Source organism: Lissotriton helveticus, chromosome 8 (assembly GCF_964261635.1).
Source record: "Lissotriton helveticus chromosome 8, aLisHel1.1, whole genome shotgun sequence".
In the NCBI taxonomy this organism is placed as follows: Eukaryota; Metazoa; Chordata; class Amphibia; order Caudata; family Salamandridae; genus Lissotriton; species Lissotriton helveticus.
In genome coordinates this window covers 365,648,830-365,670,616 of record NC_136069.1, presented here as the reverse complement: position 1 = coordinate 365,670,616, position 21,787 = coordinate 365,648,830, and the positions used below count along the sequence as shown (strand labels likewise).

Genomic DNA, 21,787 nt, shown 5'->3' with positions numbered 1-21,787 from the left:
CACTCATTGTCTTGCTTGATTATTCAATAAAATCTGTTGTGAAAAAAAAAATCCACACAAACAACACACCAGCTTACAACCTCAAACTTGCCTATACTCTACGTCCACTGCTAATTCGAAGCTAAGACATGCACAATCTCGAACAGGTTCGTACTGCTCATAGCAGTTCTCTAATCTGCTTTTATCACCCGATCTCCGTTATGCTATATTGTTACTTTGTATGTGTTGATTTTGTATGCCATGTGTTTACTATTGTGCTATTCATACCTTGCTCACTATGTAAAGCGCTCTGATACCCTACCTTGGGTGTGGTTCACGCTATAGAAAACTCTAAATAGATAAATACAACACATCTTCCTTCCTTACAGAGGAAAGAAAATAAAACAAGAAAACTTAAAGCAATGCTAACAGCGGTAATAATCATTTAAATAAGCAGGAGGTCTGTGGCACCCTGAAACCTTCGTTCCTAAAGGCAAAGAAACATTCTGGGAATCAGGAGTGTTGCGGCGAACACAAGCTAGATTACCAGCATCGCCACCACCTACCCCCCTTCGAGTGACAATCACTGGAAGAGAAACAGCATCCTCCACTTCAGACAGCATGTAGCTGCTATTACTCTGAGAGAGATGAACACTTTGATTAACAGTATCAAAGGAACGTGGGGAAGGTTTTTTTTTGGTAAAGAGTCCCCTGGCGAAGATTCCATTTCTCTCCATTTGTCAAGACAACATAATGAGGAAAAACAACCTTGATAATAAATGGTCCCTTAAATTTGGGAAGACCTTTAGATACCAGGTTTGACCTTGACCAAGTCACCTTTGGAAATGTGAGAAGTAATGCAATGCGTACTGAGCATGGAAGTGGAACCAAGATGACCACCACTAGCAACAAAATTCTTAATCCACGCGGGGTGAGTTTAGTACCAGGAAGTCTACCATGCATAAGCTCAAAGGGGGACTTATCGCTTTGGTTGTGTGCAGTGGTACGATAAGCCCAAACCATTTCTTGAACCATATTAGGAGCAATTCTACCACTTGCACAGGCCGTTTGAATTATGCCCTTAACAACTCGGATGGCCCTCTTGCAAACACCATTTCCCTGCAGAGATGTCCAATAGTGTGCAACACCAAAACCAGCTAGGAATGTGAGCATGTTGTGAGATACAAGCTGAGTATCATTGTCTGAAATGAGTGTTGAGGGATATCCTTCCTCTTGAAAAAGATTTTTCAAGAAAAGAATAGTGCTGTCAGTGGTGATGTCCTTAACAAAACTCACAGTTAACCACTTGGAAAAGAAATCTATGGCTACAATGGCAAAACGTTGGTTAGAAGGTAGTTCATAAATGGGCCTTAAGAAATCCAGGCAAACAGTGTACCACAGACAACTGGGAGTTGCAATGCGACCCATGGATGATCCAACCGCGACTTAAGTCTTTTCTCCCCCTCCTTGCAAGCAGGACAATTTTCAATCCAGGACGACACCTGAAGATCCATGCCCGGCCACCAAAACTCAGCTTTGAGACTGCGTTGAGTCAAGGTCTGTCCCAAATGCCACTCATGGGCTAATTTGAGGAGTTTTGGCATTACAGAGGAAGGGGGAATGAATTTCTCACCCCTCATAAGGACACTCTCACCATAGATAGACAGCTCATTCAACACTTTAAGAAAAGGACGAACGGTAACATGTACACAGCTCTCTCGTCTAGACACAAGTTTAACCAGATCCATGACTTCTTTAAGCACATGGTCAGCAGCCATAGCTTTGCACCATTCATTGAGTGTGAAAGTACCCGCACCAATAGCAACCACATCCTGAAAAGAGGCTACAGCTCCTTCCTCGTTGGCAATTGCAAGAGACACATCATCAAGATCCTCCCACTTGACAGAGAGTCTAGAGAGACAATCCGCCTGAATGTTTTGCCAACCTTTAATGTGGGAAATGTCATATTGATATTCTTGAAGTTTGGCTGCTAGCCATGCCAATCTGGGAGAACCTTTGCCCGCCCTAGCAGGAGACAACATGCGAACCAAGGGTTTGTGGTCAGTCTTTAAAATAAACTTTGTGCCCCACAAGTATGTACGAAAGTACTAAACACCCCATGCGGCGGCAAGGGCCTCTTTCTCAATGACGGAATAGTTCTGTTCTGATGTGGTGAGAGTAGGGGAGGCAAATGCAATGGTCCTCACCCCTTCAGGATATTTGTGTAAGAGTACAACACCGAGGCCCGTGACACTCGCATCAACGATGACAACAGAGGTATGCTTTATGTCGAAAGGTGCTAGGACACCACCTTTGCATATTTCTTTCTTAATCAGGTTAAAACATGTAGCTTGATCATTACCCCATGTTAAGTTCACACCTTTTTTGTGTCAAAGTCTTAAGGACAACGTTTTGTCTGAATAATTCTTCAACAATTTAGAGTAATATTCTATTAGCCCCTTGAAGGACCTCAGATGGTCTTTATCGGAAGGACATAGAGCGAATTGAATTTGCCTGCAAGAGGTTCTTTTTGGCCTTAACTCCCAAAGCCGAAATCTCATATCCAAGGTACTCCATTTGTTGGACAAGAAAGGAACATTTTTTCTTGCGAAGAGTAAGAACAGCTTCAGCAATTCTCTGTAACACAGACTTGAGTACCTGGTTGTGATCCGGGATGAAGTCCCCGAAGACAACACGTGCCTTCTGAACACCCTTAAAAATTTCAGTGACCATCCTTTGAAACACACTGGCTACTGAAATTAGCCTGAAATGAAGTCGTGTGACTTGGAAGGTTCCTTCCGTTGTGATAAATGCTGTAAGGTGTTTTGAGCTATCATGTAGATTTGATGGTATGCACTCTTGAGGTCTAGCTTGGAGAAGTACCTCACCCCCTTCAATGTAGTGACTAATTCTCCAATGTTGGGCAGAGGAAATATGTCTACAACCACACACTTATTCAGTGACCTAAGGTCCACACAGAACCTAATTTTCCCATCCGCATTCTTGGTAATGACAACCAGAGACACCCAAGTGGAAGCCTCCACAGGCTCAATCACCCCACCTTGAAGCATTTCCTCAATCAATGACTTGACCTCATCCTTGACAAGTAAGGGGACTCTCCTTAGCTTGTGCTGGACAGGCAAACCATCTTTCAGATGAATCTTGTGGACATACCCTTTTAATTCATCTAGTTCGTTCCGGAACACTTTGCTAGCTTCTTGAAGAATGTTGTATAAAGTCTTATCGTTCAACACCATGACCTAGGAGGATGCCCTAGAGTTGACAATGATATGCAAGAACTGACTCCCGGTTGTGGCGGGTGACATCAGAGACACTTGCGGCTAGTTTGTTTTCCTCTGCTTCTCTCCGGAATCAGGAACTTGACCACCAGGTGGTGGACGGCCGTGGGTCTTCGTCTGAAGTGTTGCTCAAAAGTGTGCAGGGGACAAGCTGGAATCCGACGTACGTGGGTCGGCGTAAAATTCTCAGCTCGTCTTCTCTGGTCTGGTCTGCTGGAACTGATCGTCGCCAAATTGTTCTAAGCTTGTAGAAAGCAGAACAACACTTTGATGAGGTAAGAAGACTTGTTTATTCGTAGACACAGCCGAGCAAACACTTAGCCAGCTGACCAGACGCACAACTGACACTTGCAGAACATACTAGAATACTCTCAACAAGCTAGAATACTCGCAGGTATTCTGGAAGGGGAAGAAAGAGGAAACACAAAGAAAGGCTTCATAACATTAGATGGCCATATTGTGAGGAGTACAAATGTACAACACCTATCTGGAGACAAAGCCACCGGCAAGGACGGGTTAACACAAGCTTTCTACAAGGAGCTATTAAATGGAACCCAAATAGTTTTGTCCACAGTTTCTAAGGAAGGGTGAGTTCGCTCACCTCATTCAGGAAGGGTGGAGGTTCGAAGATACTGCCATGTTAAAATGTAAAGGTGTAATACCATGGAGAGCGAAAGTAGTAGTTATGACATGTAATTTGCACAAGTAGAAATAGCCTCCGACGGGTGAGGTTCAATATAAATGTTAATCAAGACATTAGGAGATTTACACTCCTATAACAAAAGTTCTCTTTCTGTGTGTATTCAGAACAGTAGATCTGCCAAAGTCTTAGTGCAGCTGGCAGTGCCTCAGACGAATGCTGAAGGAATATCGTGAAGAATTGGAGGAGACAGACTTCCTATCAGAGGGAATGCTGAAAAAGACTCTCCGTAGAGTTGCCAATCCTTCAGCTGTTGCGCAATCCTTGGCACTGTGCCAACACGAGGTACTGCGGCGCATAATCTCTGCTGATCCTGTAGATTCACTGCCTTTGAATTCCTCAGTGCAGAGTCGACATGGACTGTGAGGTAATGCAGTAGTGAATAACACTGTCACCACTACGGTCTCAGAGCTGAGAGTCTCAGTAACTGTCGGTGTCGATGAACATCCAAAATATTTGACTTCATCTGCTGTTTTCCCCTGAAGGCTCAATTATGCCAAGGCTAATGTCCTACAGACTTCGTACAGTAAAGGGATAGGATGACTCGGTATGTGAATGTAGTACGGGAACATTAGTTCAGCCTACATTCAGGAGGATAGTCAAAGTATCTGTACTCCCAGTACAGCTTATCCAAGTACAGGTTGCTTGGTATACCCACCCTATATGGGGAATATGTTAGTACCTGCTTGGCATCTTGCCTCATTCACACCTTTCAGTAGTGAGAACTAGCAGAAGCCCAGCTCTGACTATGTACAGTTTTTGGGGTGCTGCTGTCTTCACGCAACAAGGATAGTCATTGCCAGTGTGCTAAAAAGCTTGAAATATGGCACAGATGTTTTCTTCTTATTTTATTGTCACAATCATATACTGATAGAGCGCGCTGGTCACCCGACTAGTCTTTTATCAATTTTCGCCTGCGCCCATAATCAAATAAAATCTCACAAATTATTGCAGGTAACCTTTGCTCTACTACCAGTGTATTTTATCCATTTAGGACTTTGACCTATCTATACCTTGACTTACCAATCCACGTCACCGGTACCTAAAATCCTAAGGGATCAAGGGTGTTAGCATAATAGGAATAATAACATTTGCACTCATTTAATAACCACAAACTCAGGAAGTTTTAAATTCTTTATCTAAGTTTCTTAAATGGCCATGATCTAAAGATTAAACACCAAAAGACTTTCAATTATGAAAATCAGAATCACAATGTAACTATGCAGAAAATGTATTAAACTAATTTCAATCATTTAGCAATAGGGAAGGTAAAGAAAGGGAACATAAAATATGATCAAAACGTCTAAGCATTTATCAAAAGGGAAGGGAAGAAAGGGAACTTATATCAAACTTTATCTATAGGAAGGGTAAAGAGAAAGAAACATTGATATGCAAACACTATTATCAAATATGTAACATTTAGGGAGGGGAAGAGAAGGAAATAAGTCGATGACGAACCCACATGAATTTATATTTACCTAGGAATGGTGTGAAGAACTAACCCTGGCCACAGGTCAGTTTGAAGGACAGAACCCCGAAAGTTGCAGTCGCCAGTAGGCTAGCAGGTGCAGATCAGAATCAGGACAGGTAAAGCCAAATTGGATCAGGACAGGACCACCAAAGGTAAAGACTGGCACCGCAGTTAAGTTTCAACGCCTGCGCTACTCCCTCTCTGCAGCTATCAGCCAGAACCCCGATTGGGTTATCGATTTCCCCGACAAAGTGCTTCGCCAGCACTTCAGCCTCCCAGAACCCCGATTGGGTTATCGATTCTTCTGACAGAGTGCTCCGCAGCTCTCTGCTCTTGGTCACCTATTGAGTGCGTTGGGTCAGTGACAGGTCAGCTATTCGGACAAGTTGGACAAATTAACTAGCTAAGCCTACCCTAGTTATACTGTTTTCCAGGTCAGTGTACCACCCCCCAATGTTGCAAGTGTAAGGATCCCCAATTTTGATTGGGCAAGGAATGAGGAGAGGTCGTCACACTATACCAAAATGAAACTTTCTGCATGTCATATTTAAATTATTGTTGCCGCCCATCAATTTATTTTCACATGACATCTTTATTCCACCAAACAATGGATGTTCTCTTACTAAATACATTGTATTATCATTATACGAATGAGCTTCCTTCGACAGGGTAAAAGGTCGGCTTCCCAAGCACATCTTGGATGAGACTGTTCTTTGGCAATCATTCAATGTCATTTCTGAAGCGCCCCTTAGTTTCTTGTGCACATGTTCAAAATGGATGGAGTGGGTTCTCGTCAGGCCCAAATGTTTATGTAAAAAAAATAGGAAAGAAACAGTTTGAGAACACAGAATAAATGAATGCACTGTATACCACTTATCTCTACTCTATTCCCATTTATTCATTTTTAACTATTGCGTTAAGGTTAAGCAGAACGAACAGCTTAGCAAAAGCAGCAGTGCAAGCTTCATGCATGCTGTAACACATAGCAGCCATTCTAATACTAGTGCGCAGAAGTGAAAGATTCCGTCCAAAGCAAAGAGTATGTCATGTCACGTGAGTATGACAGACGCATGCGCAGTAGAAAATCCCACGTAGCAGCGGTGATATTAGTGCAAGCGGATTACGGTTAGTAAAAGCACATATGCAAGCTTCCTCTAGATACCCAAAATGTAGTGTAATGCAATATTAGTAATACAAACATGTTGATTAATTTATTAACGTTCTGTTGAGAGGGTTGAGTACAGGCAAGTCGCGTTACATGCAAATCCTTGCTCCATTAATCCCCTCTTTGATGATATTTTATATCATCACCAATTATTAAAACAGATGCCAACTTTTCACAACTCACCCATCTCAATTGCTTCAATCTTTCGTCTAGGATTTTCTCATTATTTAGATGAAAGCTTTTCATTTTCTTGTAAATTTTACCATTTAATTCTTCAAGTTCTATTTCATTGCAATTTCTTTTCCCTCTTTCATTTACTGTGTATCTCTTTCTATGTTTACGACATTAGCAACAAATTATTAAGCCTAAAATCAGTAGGCCTATTCCCACCATTGGCATCAGTATTCTACATACAAAATGTTTCTCTACGTTAGAAATCCAGCTACCTATTGAGGAGAGACCATCAGTCAGTCTCTTCCATGCACTATCAACCTCCAGTGGTTTGAGCTCTTTTCCCAAATGTGTAATATTTCTTACATACCCTTTAATTTCAACACTCTCGTCAGATATGTAAGTGCAACATTCTACAGACTCTACCCTCTGGAGCTAGTAATGTATCAAGAGCAAGTCGATTTTGTAAAACCATTGATCTGATCGCAACCAATTCGGTATTGACCATCAAGAACCTTCCAGCAGTGTCAGTTGACAACCGATCCACTACTGTAGACAATTTGCAAATTCCATGCGTATTCAGAGCCACTCTCACTGTAGGTATCAATGCACTAAATATATCACCTACTATTTCTCCAAAACTAGCTCTTTTGCTACATATTAGTCCATTAGTTTCTTCATTGTTTCCAGTGATTTTATTTACATGATATATCTTTGGAAAGACTATTCCAAAATAACAGCGCCCATACCAATGATCTGGCAATTTGTAATAAGCCTTGTTTCCACATATAAAATAAATTCCAGGAAACGCAGGTTCAGTTCCATCTTTGAAATCCCAACCCCCGATTACCTTATAATTGTGTTCACATTCACTGGAACCAATTAATATATTATTATAGTAACTAGTTCTTTCCCTATGGAGACAGAGTTTCCCTTTCTTTTCGAAATCCAGCTACATAGCAGCTTGAGTTTTGCCATTTGAGGTGGACCCTATATTCTTAGCCCATTTAGGAATTTTATGATTCTTGTAATTTGCTTTTCTTTGGAAACTCTCTCTTCTTTTCTCTACCATATTCAAAAATATTCTCTCTTTTTCATGTAATAAGCATGTTAAATTATTCGTGTGTGCTTCAGCTATATTTATTGTACCTATAGTTAGAAAATATTCACCCATATAAAGTGTTACATCACTTTTAGTATGTACAGGATTCAGGTTACTACGTATAGGAAGTTCAGAAAATATCACATCTGAATTAGAATAGTAATATTGCAAAGGTCCTTTCTTATAGAATAAACTAGCTAAAACACTACATGAAATCCCATATGTTAGTGGTAAATGGTGATAGGTAACACCTTTGGCTACTGAAGTAGGTAACTTCATACAAACATAGCAATCTTCTATTTCCATAGCTTCTACATAGTGTACTAATAAGTTTGCAAATACAGTTAAGTGAGTTCTATTACTAATCCCACTATAATGTAGTCCTTCCTCATCTGATGCTTCTAAATCTAACTTCTGTTTAATGCTAAGTGCCTTCTCTTGTGTATCTATCTTTCTAGGTGTATCTATCATTTGTAGCTCATCAGTATCATTGTTTACGTCTCTACTCATTATGTAAGGAATAGCTATTGTCAGTCCTAACCATACTATGAGTACTATCGCTACACTGCATTCACATATTCTACAGCATGTTTTAAGCAGCTTCTTTTCAGTCTTCCATTAACATTACGATCAGCCATTTCTGACCAAGGAGATTTAACCCCTCTTTGTAGCTTTTACACAGTCTTTTACCCAGTGAATTTTCAGGTGGGTCTCACTTCTCCGTCAGTCTGATCAGCAATCAATTCGTCATCACTTTCATCACTTATTTCTAGATTGTCAAAATCTTCAAGAACAACGTATGTCCATTCAGGGCCTCTGAATTTATTATTCAGCCTTTTCAGTTGTGGACTTCTCCTTCTTGGTTGTATTACAGACTGTTCAGTTTGACTTGTTATCTCATTCACTTGCTCAGGTTCTTCTTTTATGGTCTTTCAGTCTTTTGACAAACCTAGGCCATTTGTCTCCTTGTCTGAGCCTTTTAGCTGGTACTGTGCTCTGGCCTTCTTCCAATGCTCTTTTATTTTCATTCAGTTGTGGCACATCTATTTCAATGCTGTCTTCTGTGTCCCTCTCTATCTGACTAGGTCCAGGTCTTATTACCGTTTCTTCTGCCTGGTTACTAATCTGGCCTTGTTCAGGTGTTTGCTGAATTTGATTTTGACTTTGTTTTGATTCACCTTCTTCTCCCTGAACACCTCTTTCTACACCTGTCTGGTCCTGCTCGGGCTCTTCGAACTCTTGACTTTTTTCTGCCTGAGCTTTCGCCCTAGTACCTTTCTTTCCCTCTTCAGACTCTGGAGTTCTTGGTGGGGTGTCAATTATCTGAATATTCTGATCTATCCCTATCTGATCCTCCTCAGAATCACTTTTGACTTGTATTTCTATGATCTGAGTACCTTCTTCTATTCCTCTCTCGTCCTCACTATCACTCTGGCTGTCTAAATAAGTTTGACTTCTGGTTCTCACGTATTCTGCAGGTATCTCAACTACTGGAATTCAATCATCTTGACTGGTGCTTGGTTGTTCTTTTTCAGCTACTTCAGGATCGACATCTTGAGACCCCTCAGCTGCACAACCTTCAGCTTCAGTTTCTTCAGGTTCTGTCACTCTTTTTGTGTGACAGGCATGGATCCAGTGTGGAACTCCTTCGCACTTTACAGCTGTGGTGGTAACTAAAATTACTTGACGTGGTTTTCCCCACCTCGGTGCAAGGCAAGATTTTTGAGTGTGTTTCTTTAGCACTACCCAATCACCTGGGTTCAGGTCATGTGCTGGAGTGGCTTGTCTGGTGAGAGCGTCTTCCCCAACCTGGTGAGAGATAGAACGCACTTGGTCAGCCAGTTCTTTGAAGTACTCCAGTACCAAATCATCAGATATATTTATCAGCTTGTGTCCTGGTACCCATGCTTGCCTCATTGCTCTTCCCATTAGTATTTCATGAGGACTCAAGCCTGTGTTCCCATCTGGAATACTTCTTAGTCCCATCAGAACAAGAGGTAAAGCATCTGGCCACTCTAGTCAAGTAGACTCATACATCTTTCCAAATCTTAACTTGATTGTGCCATTCAGTTGTTCTACCACTCCAGAAGCCTCTGGGCGATATGCACAGTGCAGTTTTTGTTTAACATTGAATGCTTCACAGATTAGGCCAATTATTTCATTATTAAAATGGCAGCCTCGGTCTAATTCAATTGTTACTGGAAAACCGAAACGTGGTATCAGTTCTCTGAGTAAGAGTTTGGCTACAGTGATGCTATCATTCCTACGTGTAGGGTAAGCTTCTACCCATTTTGAAAACAGGCAGACAATGACAAGAATGTATTTTAGTCCTCGACAAGGGGGTAACTGAATGAAATCAATCTGTAATCTTATGAAGGGACCCTCTGCCTTTCCAATCTTTCCTGGTAGCACTACAGTTTTCTTTCCAGGATTCATCCGTTGGCAAATTAAACATCTTTGGCAAAGTGCTTCTGCTATGTTCCTAAATTTCGCATTGAACCAACTCTGTCTGAACAACCTAATCATAGCATCTCTTCCCAAGTGGGAATCTCTGTGGAACATCCTAGCCATAGGAGAAAGCATACAGTCTGGTAACACAGGCCTACCATCAAGGTAAACAATGAAACCATCTTCAACCCTTCTCTGACAACCTATCTTTCTCCATTCTTCCTTTTCCTTTGGTTCTGCTTCATTTTGCAAGTCTCTCACTTCTTCCCACGTTCTCACACCTTCAAGCAACATAAGTTGGCAGCTATTTTCACTGATTCAATTTTCTTGTTGTAAGTAGCAGCTACTGCTTTCAGGCAACCTGGTAATGCAGATGCTACTGAGTCTAATGTGGAAGAAAATTATGCCACAGGACGTCTCATCAGACCATGAGTTTGGGTCAGAACTGAAAGTGCGCAATTATCCCGTGTGTTACAGAATAATGCGAAATCTTTCGAATAGTCAGGCATCCCTAATGCTGGAGCTGTACACAGACATTCTCGTAATTTCAAAAAAGCAGTCATCCCACAATCCATTGCCTGCAGTAACCTACTACTCCAAGGAACATTCTGATCTCTTTCTGAGTTTGGGGTAAATTCATGTTTCTGATTATTCTGATTCTCTCTGAGGTAACCCTTCTGACTCCTCTTTCTATCTGGTGCCCCAAATATTTTACCGATGTGCAAAACTGTAGTTTTTCAGGTGATACTTTATGCCCCCTTCACCTAAGTGGTTCAGTAAAGCAATGGTATAAACAACACAGTCATTTTGAGTTTTAGACGCCACCAATAGGTCTTCTATATACTGAACTAGGACTGACTGTCCTGGCAGTACCAAAGACTCAAGACACTTTTTCAGAATCTGATAAAAACCCGATGGACTCTCTGTATACCCCCGAGGAACGCGATTCCAGACGTACACATGACTGTCGAATTCAAACAAAAAAAGAAATTTGCTATCTGGATGCAATGAAATTGAGAAAAATGCGTGACACAATTACAGTGAACCATCCAGCCTCCCACGGTATCTGATACAGAATCACTGCATGATTTGGCACAACTGGACAGCATGGGACAACAATCTTATTAATCTTTCGGAGGTCTTGTACGACCCTGTATTTGCCACTCGGTTTCTTTATTCCAATTATGGGTGAATTACATGGTCTGCTCATTATTTCTTGTAAAATGCCTGTTTCAACCAAACGTTTTATTTCTGCTGCAACACCTACTTTTATTTCTGGGCTCATTTTGTACTGTTGAGTATTTGGGTAAACTGCACCTTCTTTCACTGTCACTTTTATTGGATCGACATTTGCCATTAATCCTACATCTTTTCCAGTAAAATCCCACACTTTAGGATCTACAATCTGTCGTAATTCTTCTGGTAAGTTTTCTATAGTTAACTTTTTATTTTCCGTTTCCTGTTTCGCTAACATTAGTTTATAAACTTCAACTTCGTCTGGGGTTTGAATTTCAACACCACTTGGTGAGCAAAAGATAGTGCAATTCATTTTGCACAGCAAGTCTCGGCCTAACAGATTTACTGGACTTGAATCACATACGACAAATCTATGCATTTCTTTAAAATTGCCTATTCTAACTTCTATTGGTTCTGTAACTGGGGTACTAATTTGTTTATTAGAAACGCCCACTACTTGGATCTCTTCTCCCGAGAGGGGTATGTTTGGAACGTCTGCTGTTCTCACAGTAGAGCGGGTAGCACCAGTGCCCAACAGAAAGGTGACATCATTTCGTCAACCTTTCCTTCAATTTATGGACCTGACTGATCTACCCGCAAGGAGGCGCCAAGTACGGAATCCTCATCCTCCACCTCTCAGGCATCGTCAGTAGGTGTCCTCACTGAAAAACGTGTCACTCAAGAGAAATTGTGATGTCACTATGTCTCTCTTTTCACTTCCCTCCCAATTTGTGGTGTCTACACTCTGTTGTGCTTTGCTCCTATAATTTGGCATAGGTGCTAGGGGTAACTGGTTTTGTATTACCTGCTGCTGTGGCTTCCGTGGCACCTCATTCTGCGTCTGTGGATTCAAATCATTAGTATGCATATTACCATTTTGCACAGCCTTACACTCGTTCTTCCAGTGCCCCAACTTGCCACACCCATGACAAGGAAACTTCTTTTTTGCTTCCTCTCTATTGAATTTTCCCCTGGGCTTAGCCCCACTTCCTTCACTATGATTCTGAATGTTGTTTATTTGACTCAACTGAAGCTCTTGTTGCTCTGCTAATTTCACTTGTGCCCACATTACTTTTTCTTTTAGCTCTTTTCGTTTATTGTCAAGTTCGTCCTCACAATACTTTGCGTATTTAAGAATTTCATCGATCGGTTTGGCCTGCCAGCAAATCTAAGGCCCTTTATCCATTGTGAGATTTCTGGCCTTAATCCCGTCACAAACCGGTAGATAAAATGCGTCATATCCTTCATATCAATGCTGTCCAATCCACTGTACTGTTTAAAAACCTGTAATAAACGTTCATAATACGCATGTACGGATTCATCTTTATTCTGAGTGGTTCTATCTATTCTAGTCCAATCAGTTTCCTTAGCAGGCACCTTCCCTTTGAGGTAGAGTATAACTTGGTTATACTTCTTCATAACCTCATCAGATGGCGCCCCTGTCTTTGGGTCTCTAGGGTATTCATTGCTAGGCCAATCAATAGCTATTTTGCATTCTGTCCACAGATCTACAGGTACTACAATGTCAAATAATCCATCTAAGCCCTTCAATAGACATTTTGAAACCTTCACAAATCTCTCAACTTGTCTGTACCATTCTACAGGTTTTTCTCGAAGTTTTGGAAAATCATTTGTAAATGACAAAATATCCTGTCGGGACCATGGGACATGTACATAACCTCCACCTGGTACTTCTCTCATGGGACACAACCTTTCCAACTTTTCTGTTTCTTTTAAAACATATTCAGATGCAACTTTTGATCTAGCCTCTTCTTTTTTCTTTGCCCATCTAGTTCTCCATTTTTCTATATCACCCCATTTTTGTAATAAGGTGAAAAGCTCCCTAGTTTGTACCTTTCTTCCTGACACAGTCATATTTTCCAAATCTTTATCAGAAAATTCAGCTCGATATGGTTTCTGTAACACTTTAGACTTGCCAATGTCAATTCCCATACTAGCAGCCATATCCGTTAGTTTTTCGTGCACCACTCTAGTATTTCTAGTAATGCTTTTACAAATAAATAATAATTCATCTTCACAGAGTGTATTTAACCTGTCCACTCCCACATTCCCAGCCATCAATTCTTCTAATTTGATTCTTAGTTTATATATATCGAATACTTTTGGCTTTGACTTGGGTTTCTCTATTTCTTGTGACCATCTCTCTATTTCTTCTGGAGTTACTACTGTGGCACTTCTTGTACCTGAGGATGTCTCAATTTGTACCTCTCTAGAATTTATAGGGGTAGTTTTCCTAGCCGAGTCACTCACTGGTTCCCTTATTGGTAAGTCCATTAGGGAAATCACTGACTCACATTCACTCGCCTGATCATCGACTATTAATGGTTCTTTTCTTGGCTGAACTACAGGTGTAGTCATAACAGGAGTTTTAGGACTAGCTTGCTTATCTCCGTACAAAGGAACAACAGGGCCAATAGTTACCGGAATTGTTAGGGCTTCAGAACTTGTATTCAATTGGAAAATTTTCTGAATCAACTCACTTCTTTGTTTATTTAATGCTTCTCTTTCATTGTCTTGCAGAACTTTTTCTAACGAAGTCTCATGTACCACTTGCGTAATCAGAGGTGGTTTCAGAAACGGAGCACTAGGATTACTCGTGCTTGGCTCATCATTATACGGTGGTAGATTTTTCATTAACAAATCCTCCATATAATCATCTTCTGGGTAATCATTAATCATTAGGTTTCCTGTCTTGTCTGTATTTTTACTTCCTGACGGTTTTTCTTGGGTAAATACAGGATACAATCCTTCCACCATCATGGACTGTCTCCATTGTTTCATTTGCTTGTCTCTAGTTTCTCGTGGAAACTTAGGGTAGAACTTACTCAACCCTTTGTCACTTCTGGGTCTATCTCATTCAAAAGCTTCAATCTCCCACTCTTCTAGTGCCTCATACTGTGTAAGTCTAGGTCTGCTCAATATTAAATAGAACTTTACCATTGAAGGTACCATATTCGGGAAATGCCAAAACTCAGTCATCTTTAGTATATTCCACCCAATTTTCTAACCGTACACAAGTGTGGTAGCCCCCGTCAAACATCATCTAAGATGCGGGCGTATTTGGTGGTGGAATAATAATTCCTTCTCTGGTTTTAATTGACTTATCTTTCTTAAATAAATGTTTAACTCTCTTAACGAATGACATTTTTCTTTCACCTCCATACATAATGTAAGGTTTGCCCTTATCATCTGTTCTCTAGTAAAACCTAAGTATCTTCTATCAGGTCAGTTTTCTTTAATTCCTGGATTTAAATACCACATATATTCTGGAAATGTTAACCTGTACGTTAACATTCAATTTGTTTACAAAATACTTCGAATACCAGCACGTCTTTTATATTCCTGAGACCAATAATTTTTTAATTCAAATAAATCCAACCAATAGTTGCGCGGCTTCTCTCGCGAGACTAGTTCTCATGCTCCTGTACTCACCCCTCCTTTACAATTATTACCTCAGCTACACACCCGCTGTCTCAACCAATACCAGCGCGGCTCTGAGTGACGTCAGCGAAGCTCCACAACTGACTCCCTCCTTCGCAAGGTAATACAAAAACCTAATTCTTTTTATTTTAAAGTGCAAATTTTATTAATTAACAACGTAAAAACATTCGCCACTGTACCTGAGTGACTAAAAAGGAAAGATATATTTCACTGCAAGTGAATCCCTTCCGCTTACTCTTCATATACTAGGAGTAGATCCCTTCCGTCTACCCTTCACACAAGCTTTGGAGAACCTGCTACTTCTTTAGACTTATCCCTTACTGGAATATACTAAGACCAAATTGTCACCAGCGAACCCCTTTGCTATCACTCAAGCTCAGACGAACCTGCTACTCCTTCCGTGTGACCCTTTCTAGGTGATATCACACCAAAAGTTTTGCCAGCGAACTCTTTGCTATCATTTCCTAATTTCCTACAGGTAAGTGACCTCACTGCAGTGTGGCTTCCATTTACCACCCGCTATTCTGCCCCCAGGGATTCCAGACAAAACATATAACAGGTACGAACAATTTTGGTTAATACATAAAATCAATACAATCAATAATACATTTGGAATATGCAAAAATATTTTTCTTAACCAACGAACTAACTACTTACCTATCTTAGCTAAACCCTAACCATACTGCTGCTACCAAAAGAATGTACTGATAGAGGGCGCAGGTCACCCGACTAGTCTTTTATCAATATTCGCCTGGGCCCATAATCAAATAAAATCTCGCAAATTATTGCAGGTAACCTTTGCTCTACTACCAGTGTATTTTATTAATTTAGGACTTTGACCTATCTATACCTTAACTTACCAATCCACGTCACCGGTACCTAAAGTCCTAAGGGATCAAGGGTGTTAGCATAATAAGAATATATTTGCACTCATATAATAACCACAAAGTCAGGAAGTTTTAAATTCTTTATCTAAGCTTCTTAAATGGTCATGATCCAAAGATTAAACACCAAAAGACTTTCAATTATGAAAATCCGAATCACAATGTAACTATGCAGAAAATGTATTAAACTAATTTCAATCATTTAGCAATAGGGAAGGTAAAGAAAGGGAACATAAAATATGATCAAAACATCTAGGCATTTATCAAAAGGGAAGGGAAAAAAGGGAACATATATCAAACTTTATCAATAGGAAGGAGAACCCACATGAATTTATATTTACCTAGGAATAGTGTGAAGAACTAACCCTGGCCACAGGTCAGTTTGAAGGACAGAACCCCGAAAGTTGCAGTCGCCAGTAGGCTAGCAAGTGCAGATCAGAATCAGGACAGGTAAAGCCAAATTGATCAGGACAGGACCACCAAAGGTAAAGACTGGCACCCTCAGTTAAGTTGCAACGCCTGCGCTACTCCCTCTCTGCAGCTAACAGCCAGAACCCCGATTGGGTTATCGATTTCCCCGACAAAGTGCTTCGCCAGCACTTCAGCTTCCCAGAACCCCGATTGGGTTATCGATTCTTCTGACAGAGTGCTCCGCAGCTCTCTGCCCTTGGTCACCTATTGAGTGTGTTGGGTCAGTGATAGGTCAGCTATTCGGTCAAGTCGGACAAATTAACTAGCTAAGCCTACCCTAGTTATACTGTTTTCCAGGTCAGTGTACCACCACTCCCCAATGTTGCAAGTGTAAGGATCCCCAATTTTGATTGGGCAAGGAATGAGAAGAGGTCGTCACACCATACGAAAATGAAACTTTCTGCATGTCATATTTAAATTATTGTTCCAGGCCATCAATTTATTTTCACATGACATCTTTATTCCACCCAACAATGGATGTTCTCTTAGTAAATACATTGTATTAACATTGTACGAATGAGCTTCCTTCGACAGGGTAAAAGGTCGGCTTCCCAGGCACATCTTGGATGAGACTGTTCTTTGGCAATCATTCAATGTCATTTCTGAAGCGTCCCTTAGTTTCTTGTACGCATGTTCAAAATGGATGCAGTGGGTTCTCGTCAGGCCCAAATGTTTATGTAACAAAAATAGGAAAGAAACAGTTTGAGAACACAGAATAAATGAATGCACTGTATACCACTTATCTCTACTCTATTCCCATTTATTAATTTTTAACTATTGCATTAAGGTTAAGCAGAACGAACAGCTTAGCAAAAGCAGCAGTGCAAGCTTCATGCATGCTGTAACAATTAGCAGCCATTTTAATTCTAGTGCGTAGAAGCGAAATATTCCATCCAAAGCAAAGAGTATGTCATGTCACGTGAGTATGAAAATCCCGCGTAGCAGCGGCCATATTAGTGCAAGCGGATTACGGTTAGTAAAAGCACATATGCAATCTTCATCTAGATACCCAAAATGTAGTGTAATGCAATATTAGTAATACGAACATGTTGATTAATTTATTAACGTTATGTTGAGAGGGTTGAGTACAAGCAAGTCGCGTTACATGCAAATCCTTGCTCCATCAACGTGTTCCAGTCAGAGAAAGATGACTGAAGCACACTCTAGGAGAAACCAGTGAGTGGGGAGAAGTGAGAGGAGACAAAAGTAGACGACTAGTCCAACGGGAAAGAATTAATTACAACAATAACTCTTTCCTGCCATCCTTTTCGGATTCATGGATCTTGACCAGGATCTGTGAATCTGAGTGCTCTGATTCACAGGCAGTAACATTTCTGTTACAGCATCCATTGTTCAAGGTAGTGCACTGAACACCATGCTTGGCAGAAAAAAAAGTCATAAAGGGTAGGTGGCCAAAGGCTGGGACCCCTGGTCAACCATCTGTAGTATTGTGTGTCATTTGTGATGTCACCTGTTACATCGATTCTGAGCTCTACATTTGGTGTGCAAGTTATGGGTTGCATGGTGGGTTTAAAAATAACTCAAAGATATTTCATTATTCTACTGTAAAGAAACATCTAAAAAGTCAATATGTGCAGAATTTCTAGAAATTTTGCACACCTTCAGTATCTAGCCTGCTAAATTGAAAGAATATACATTTTCTTCTTAAGTGCAGCAACATTTTTCAGACTCTTTCCAAGTGTTCTACTAATTCACATTTCATGTTAATTTACAGCCAAGAAAGCAATGAAGAACGGGAAATCTCCAATTATTATTGACAATACCAACATCCATGCTTGGGAAATGAAGCCATATGTGCTCATGGTATGTTAATATGTTGGCAATGGAGTTAAGTGTGTGTGTGCGCGTGTCTGTCTGTGTGTGTGCACGCATAGGTCAAATCCTTATGTCACCCCAACAATGTGTTTTAACTTTCACAACATTTGACGGTGTAGATGTATTTTCTGAAAATGTTCTGTAATGTAGTAATAATTACAAGTGCCTTTTGGAGTGGAGGTACAATGCTAGAGAGAAAAAACTGGGAAATGTAATGTTATAAGTAAAGATTATGAGCACGATTCGTAAAGATGGATATAAATCTACCCCTGTATACTTACTCCTATGCATTAATGAGCTCTGGGAATTCACATACATTCCCAATAGTTCCCTTGGAAAGCTGAGCCAAAAGCAGGTTTCTAGGCATATATCTAGAAAAGTCCTCTGACATCTTTACATGTTATTTTGTCACTTCCGAGTTGAACCCATACTACAACTGCATTGGGCAAAGACAAACCGCTTTCCAAGAGCACTTTTTTGGGGTCTTTTTTCTGTCACAAGAAAAGCATTTGCTGTAGCAAATCTTTTAGGGCATATTCTGTTGTACACATATTTTCACTTTTTTTTTGCGGGCTGTCAGCATGCATGACTGTTGATGTCCTGTATCATTTCAGGATTGGCACCAGTGAAACAGAAGTAATTTTTAACAGTTTCGTGAGAAAAAGCATTTTCCAAAGAGATACAAAGCATCCTAGTAGGGAATTCTCTATGAACTTCGGCTCCACCAGAGGATATAAACAAACTGAACATATATTTATACAACAATGTAGGGGGGCGTGACTTGGAGCTCGGCAAGATGGCTGCACTGTAGTGCTGCTCTGCCGGCCGCCAAATATTATCCTGAAGGTACATGCACCAGGCCATCTGGAGGCGAACGTGCTGGGAATATGTTGAGGATCTAGCAGGACATATGAAAAGTTGCTTTTCTGGCCCGAGAAACGGCTGTGAGGCGGCGGACCACGGGAGTGAAGCACTGGCCAGGTGAAAATGGCGGCGGTGTAACTGAGCGAGATCGGCCTGGCTGGGCACTTCTACCACCTTGAGCCCGCCTGTTACGGACCCCAGGGCGCTGCGGTGAAGGACTGCGCTTGCCGGCTGCGGGAAGAAGCGGCCCATGTCTGGTTCGGCAGTCTGCGACCGGACCCATCACAGCGGCAGATGCGGGGGTGAGTGACGCTGCAACCGGGAACGCGGTGGCCACTAGAGCTCCCCGGCTCCAGACTGTGTCGCAGGCGGCGGGGAGGCCGCGGCATCCAACACTGTGCTGCCACTGCTTATCCGGGTTGAGGGCCGAGGTTATCTGCCCACCACCCGCCCACACGAGGGGGGAAAAATACGGTGCCCATAGTGGGTTCCCTCCCTGCCCCACGTTGCCTGGAGGAACTTGTCGTGAGGTGCCGGGGCCCTGGGAGATCCACCCTAAGGGCGGCGGAGGCCCACTGAACGCTGCGACACCGGGGGCAACTGACTCTACGCTGTGAGGAGTGTGCTTGCACCGCTGGAAACACTGCACATCGCGCTGTTTGGTCTTGCGGTCTGTTGGGAAGGAGCGCTGCTGAGTGAGAAGCAGGCCTGGGACCTGGGGGCGCAGAGAGCTGGCGAGGGGGGCATCCTCCTTACTCCGGCCCAGGAGGCATCCGCTTATAGGAAGCACCATATTGACTTGTTGCACTGTTGGGCGCACTGAGTGTGCTACTATCAGATACCAGGATTTGCGCTGCGGGCGCACATCACAGGTGCTTCCTATTCATACAAAGGACCCCTGAACATGACCCACACGTGTGTGGAGTGGCGGACATTTTGTGGCTTAGATCTGGCATTGTGTTTCCTGGCAGGCTGGGGACCGGATATTGCGCATCACCAGGACCACACTTCTGACACACCACAGCCTCGTTAAACCACGATTCGTCCAGTGAAAATACACTTAGTGGACGACGCGCACTGCGGACTGTCTGCGCGCTGCAAGAGATCATCATGGGGAAGCCGGAAAAAACCCAACCGCGCTTGAATTTCGAACAGCGAAAAGGCGGCAAATCGTCGCAGTCTGCGACCTCGGATTCTGAACTGGAGGCGGCATCGCAGGGGCCCACCGCATTGGAGAAATCCCTGGCGGCCATTTAATCTAGTCAGCAGGCCATAGATGGGAAGATAGAAGCCCTGAATGGCAGGATGGACCAATGTTCAGCAAAGCTTGACAAGCAGGCCACAAGACTTGGCAGAACAATGCATCACGGACGCAGAGGATGGACTGCAGCAAGTAGCGTCCAAGACAGAGGACATCATGAAGATACTTGCGGTAATACAAGCCAAGAACTAGGACATCAAAGCGCGCTCTAGGCGCAACAACATTCGCGTTTTGGGCCTTCCCGAGTCGACGAATGTGGGGCATCTGGAAGACTACATGGAGGCAATGCTGCGGGACATCTGTGATAACGGAGAACTGTCGCCTTTATTTGCAGTTGAACGTGCACACCGGTTTTAGCGGCCCGACCACCGCCCGGCGCCCCGCCGAGACCTATCATTGCGCGACTATTTAATTTTCGGGACCGGGACACCATCCTGGGTGTAACACGCCAGCGAGGCACCATCACTTATCAAAACAATGTATTGTCGTTTTACCCGGATTTTACGGCAACAGTACAGGCAGCTAGGAAGGAGTTCCAAAATGTCGAAAAAACCTTGATAAAGGAGCAGATTCCATATGCAATGCTCCATCCTGCACGGCTGCGCATAGGTGACACTGAAGGCGGCAAAATCTTCATGACACCCAAGCAGGTGATGGACCATGTGAAGTCGCTGCGACGAAGCAGAAAGCCACCAGACCACACATCTTATGTTGATGACTGAACAATAGTGAGAATATGAACTCCTGTCCTGTATTTGGGTGCACCCCCGGTGTTATGAGTAGTAGGGGGTTAACGATGTGATGGTGGGGCTACAAAGGGGGGTGCAGTCTTTGGTATATTTCATTACAATGTGCATAGATATAACACTAACCACCACTGCCTGTCTTTTCAGGCTGGGGTTTGCGGCCTTTTTGGAGGGGTGGTGGGGTGAACTAAGTTAGCTGGCAGCTATGGGGTATATTCCCCTTTTCTTATATATGCGGTGTATGAATGCTATTTGATGCTTTTCATTTACTTCATATAATGGGGCAGATAGATCTACTGGTGGGGTGGAGTCTATATGTTGGCGGCCTCCTCCCTAATCGATCTGGGAGCAGATTCTGCCACTACGCTCCCCATGGGTATTCCCCATCAGATGTATTTTCCTATTTTGTTATGGTTGGAAGGGGCAATGGTTTGGGGTCAGGTATTTGGCAATGTTGGGCTGCCGAAGTGGGTGGCGGGAGGGTGGGGTTGGTTTTCCAGTGGCTTCAGACACAGGTACTACAAAGGTTGGGGTGCTACTATAACGGAATGGAAAGCACCGTCACTACCTATTGAGGGACATGCAGCGCTGTCGGTGGCGGGCGAATCAGGTCCTATCAAAGCTCTTAGAGAAACTGGCCTACTACTCATGGGAGACCTATACCCGAAGGGGAGGTATATTTCCGGGGATGG

General features: G+C 42.4%; 1 protein-coding gene across 1 annotated transcript in view; it reads left to right on the top strand.

The window, feature by feature from the left end:
* N4BP2L1 (NEDD4 binding protein 2 like 1) overlaps positions 1-21,787 on the top strand; it is a 363,177-nt gene that overhangs the window by 146,283 nt on the left and 195,107 nt on the right. Inside the window, exon 3 of the mRNA XM_078657155.1 lies at positions 18,124-18,212. Coding sequence (XP_078513281.1) covers positions 18,124-18,212 — 89 coding nt within the window. The remainder of the gene's footprint in view (positions 1-18,123; positions 18,213-21,787) is intronic.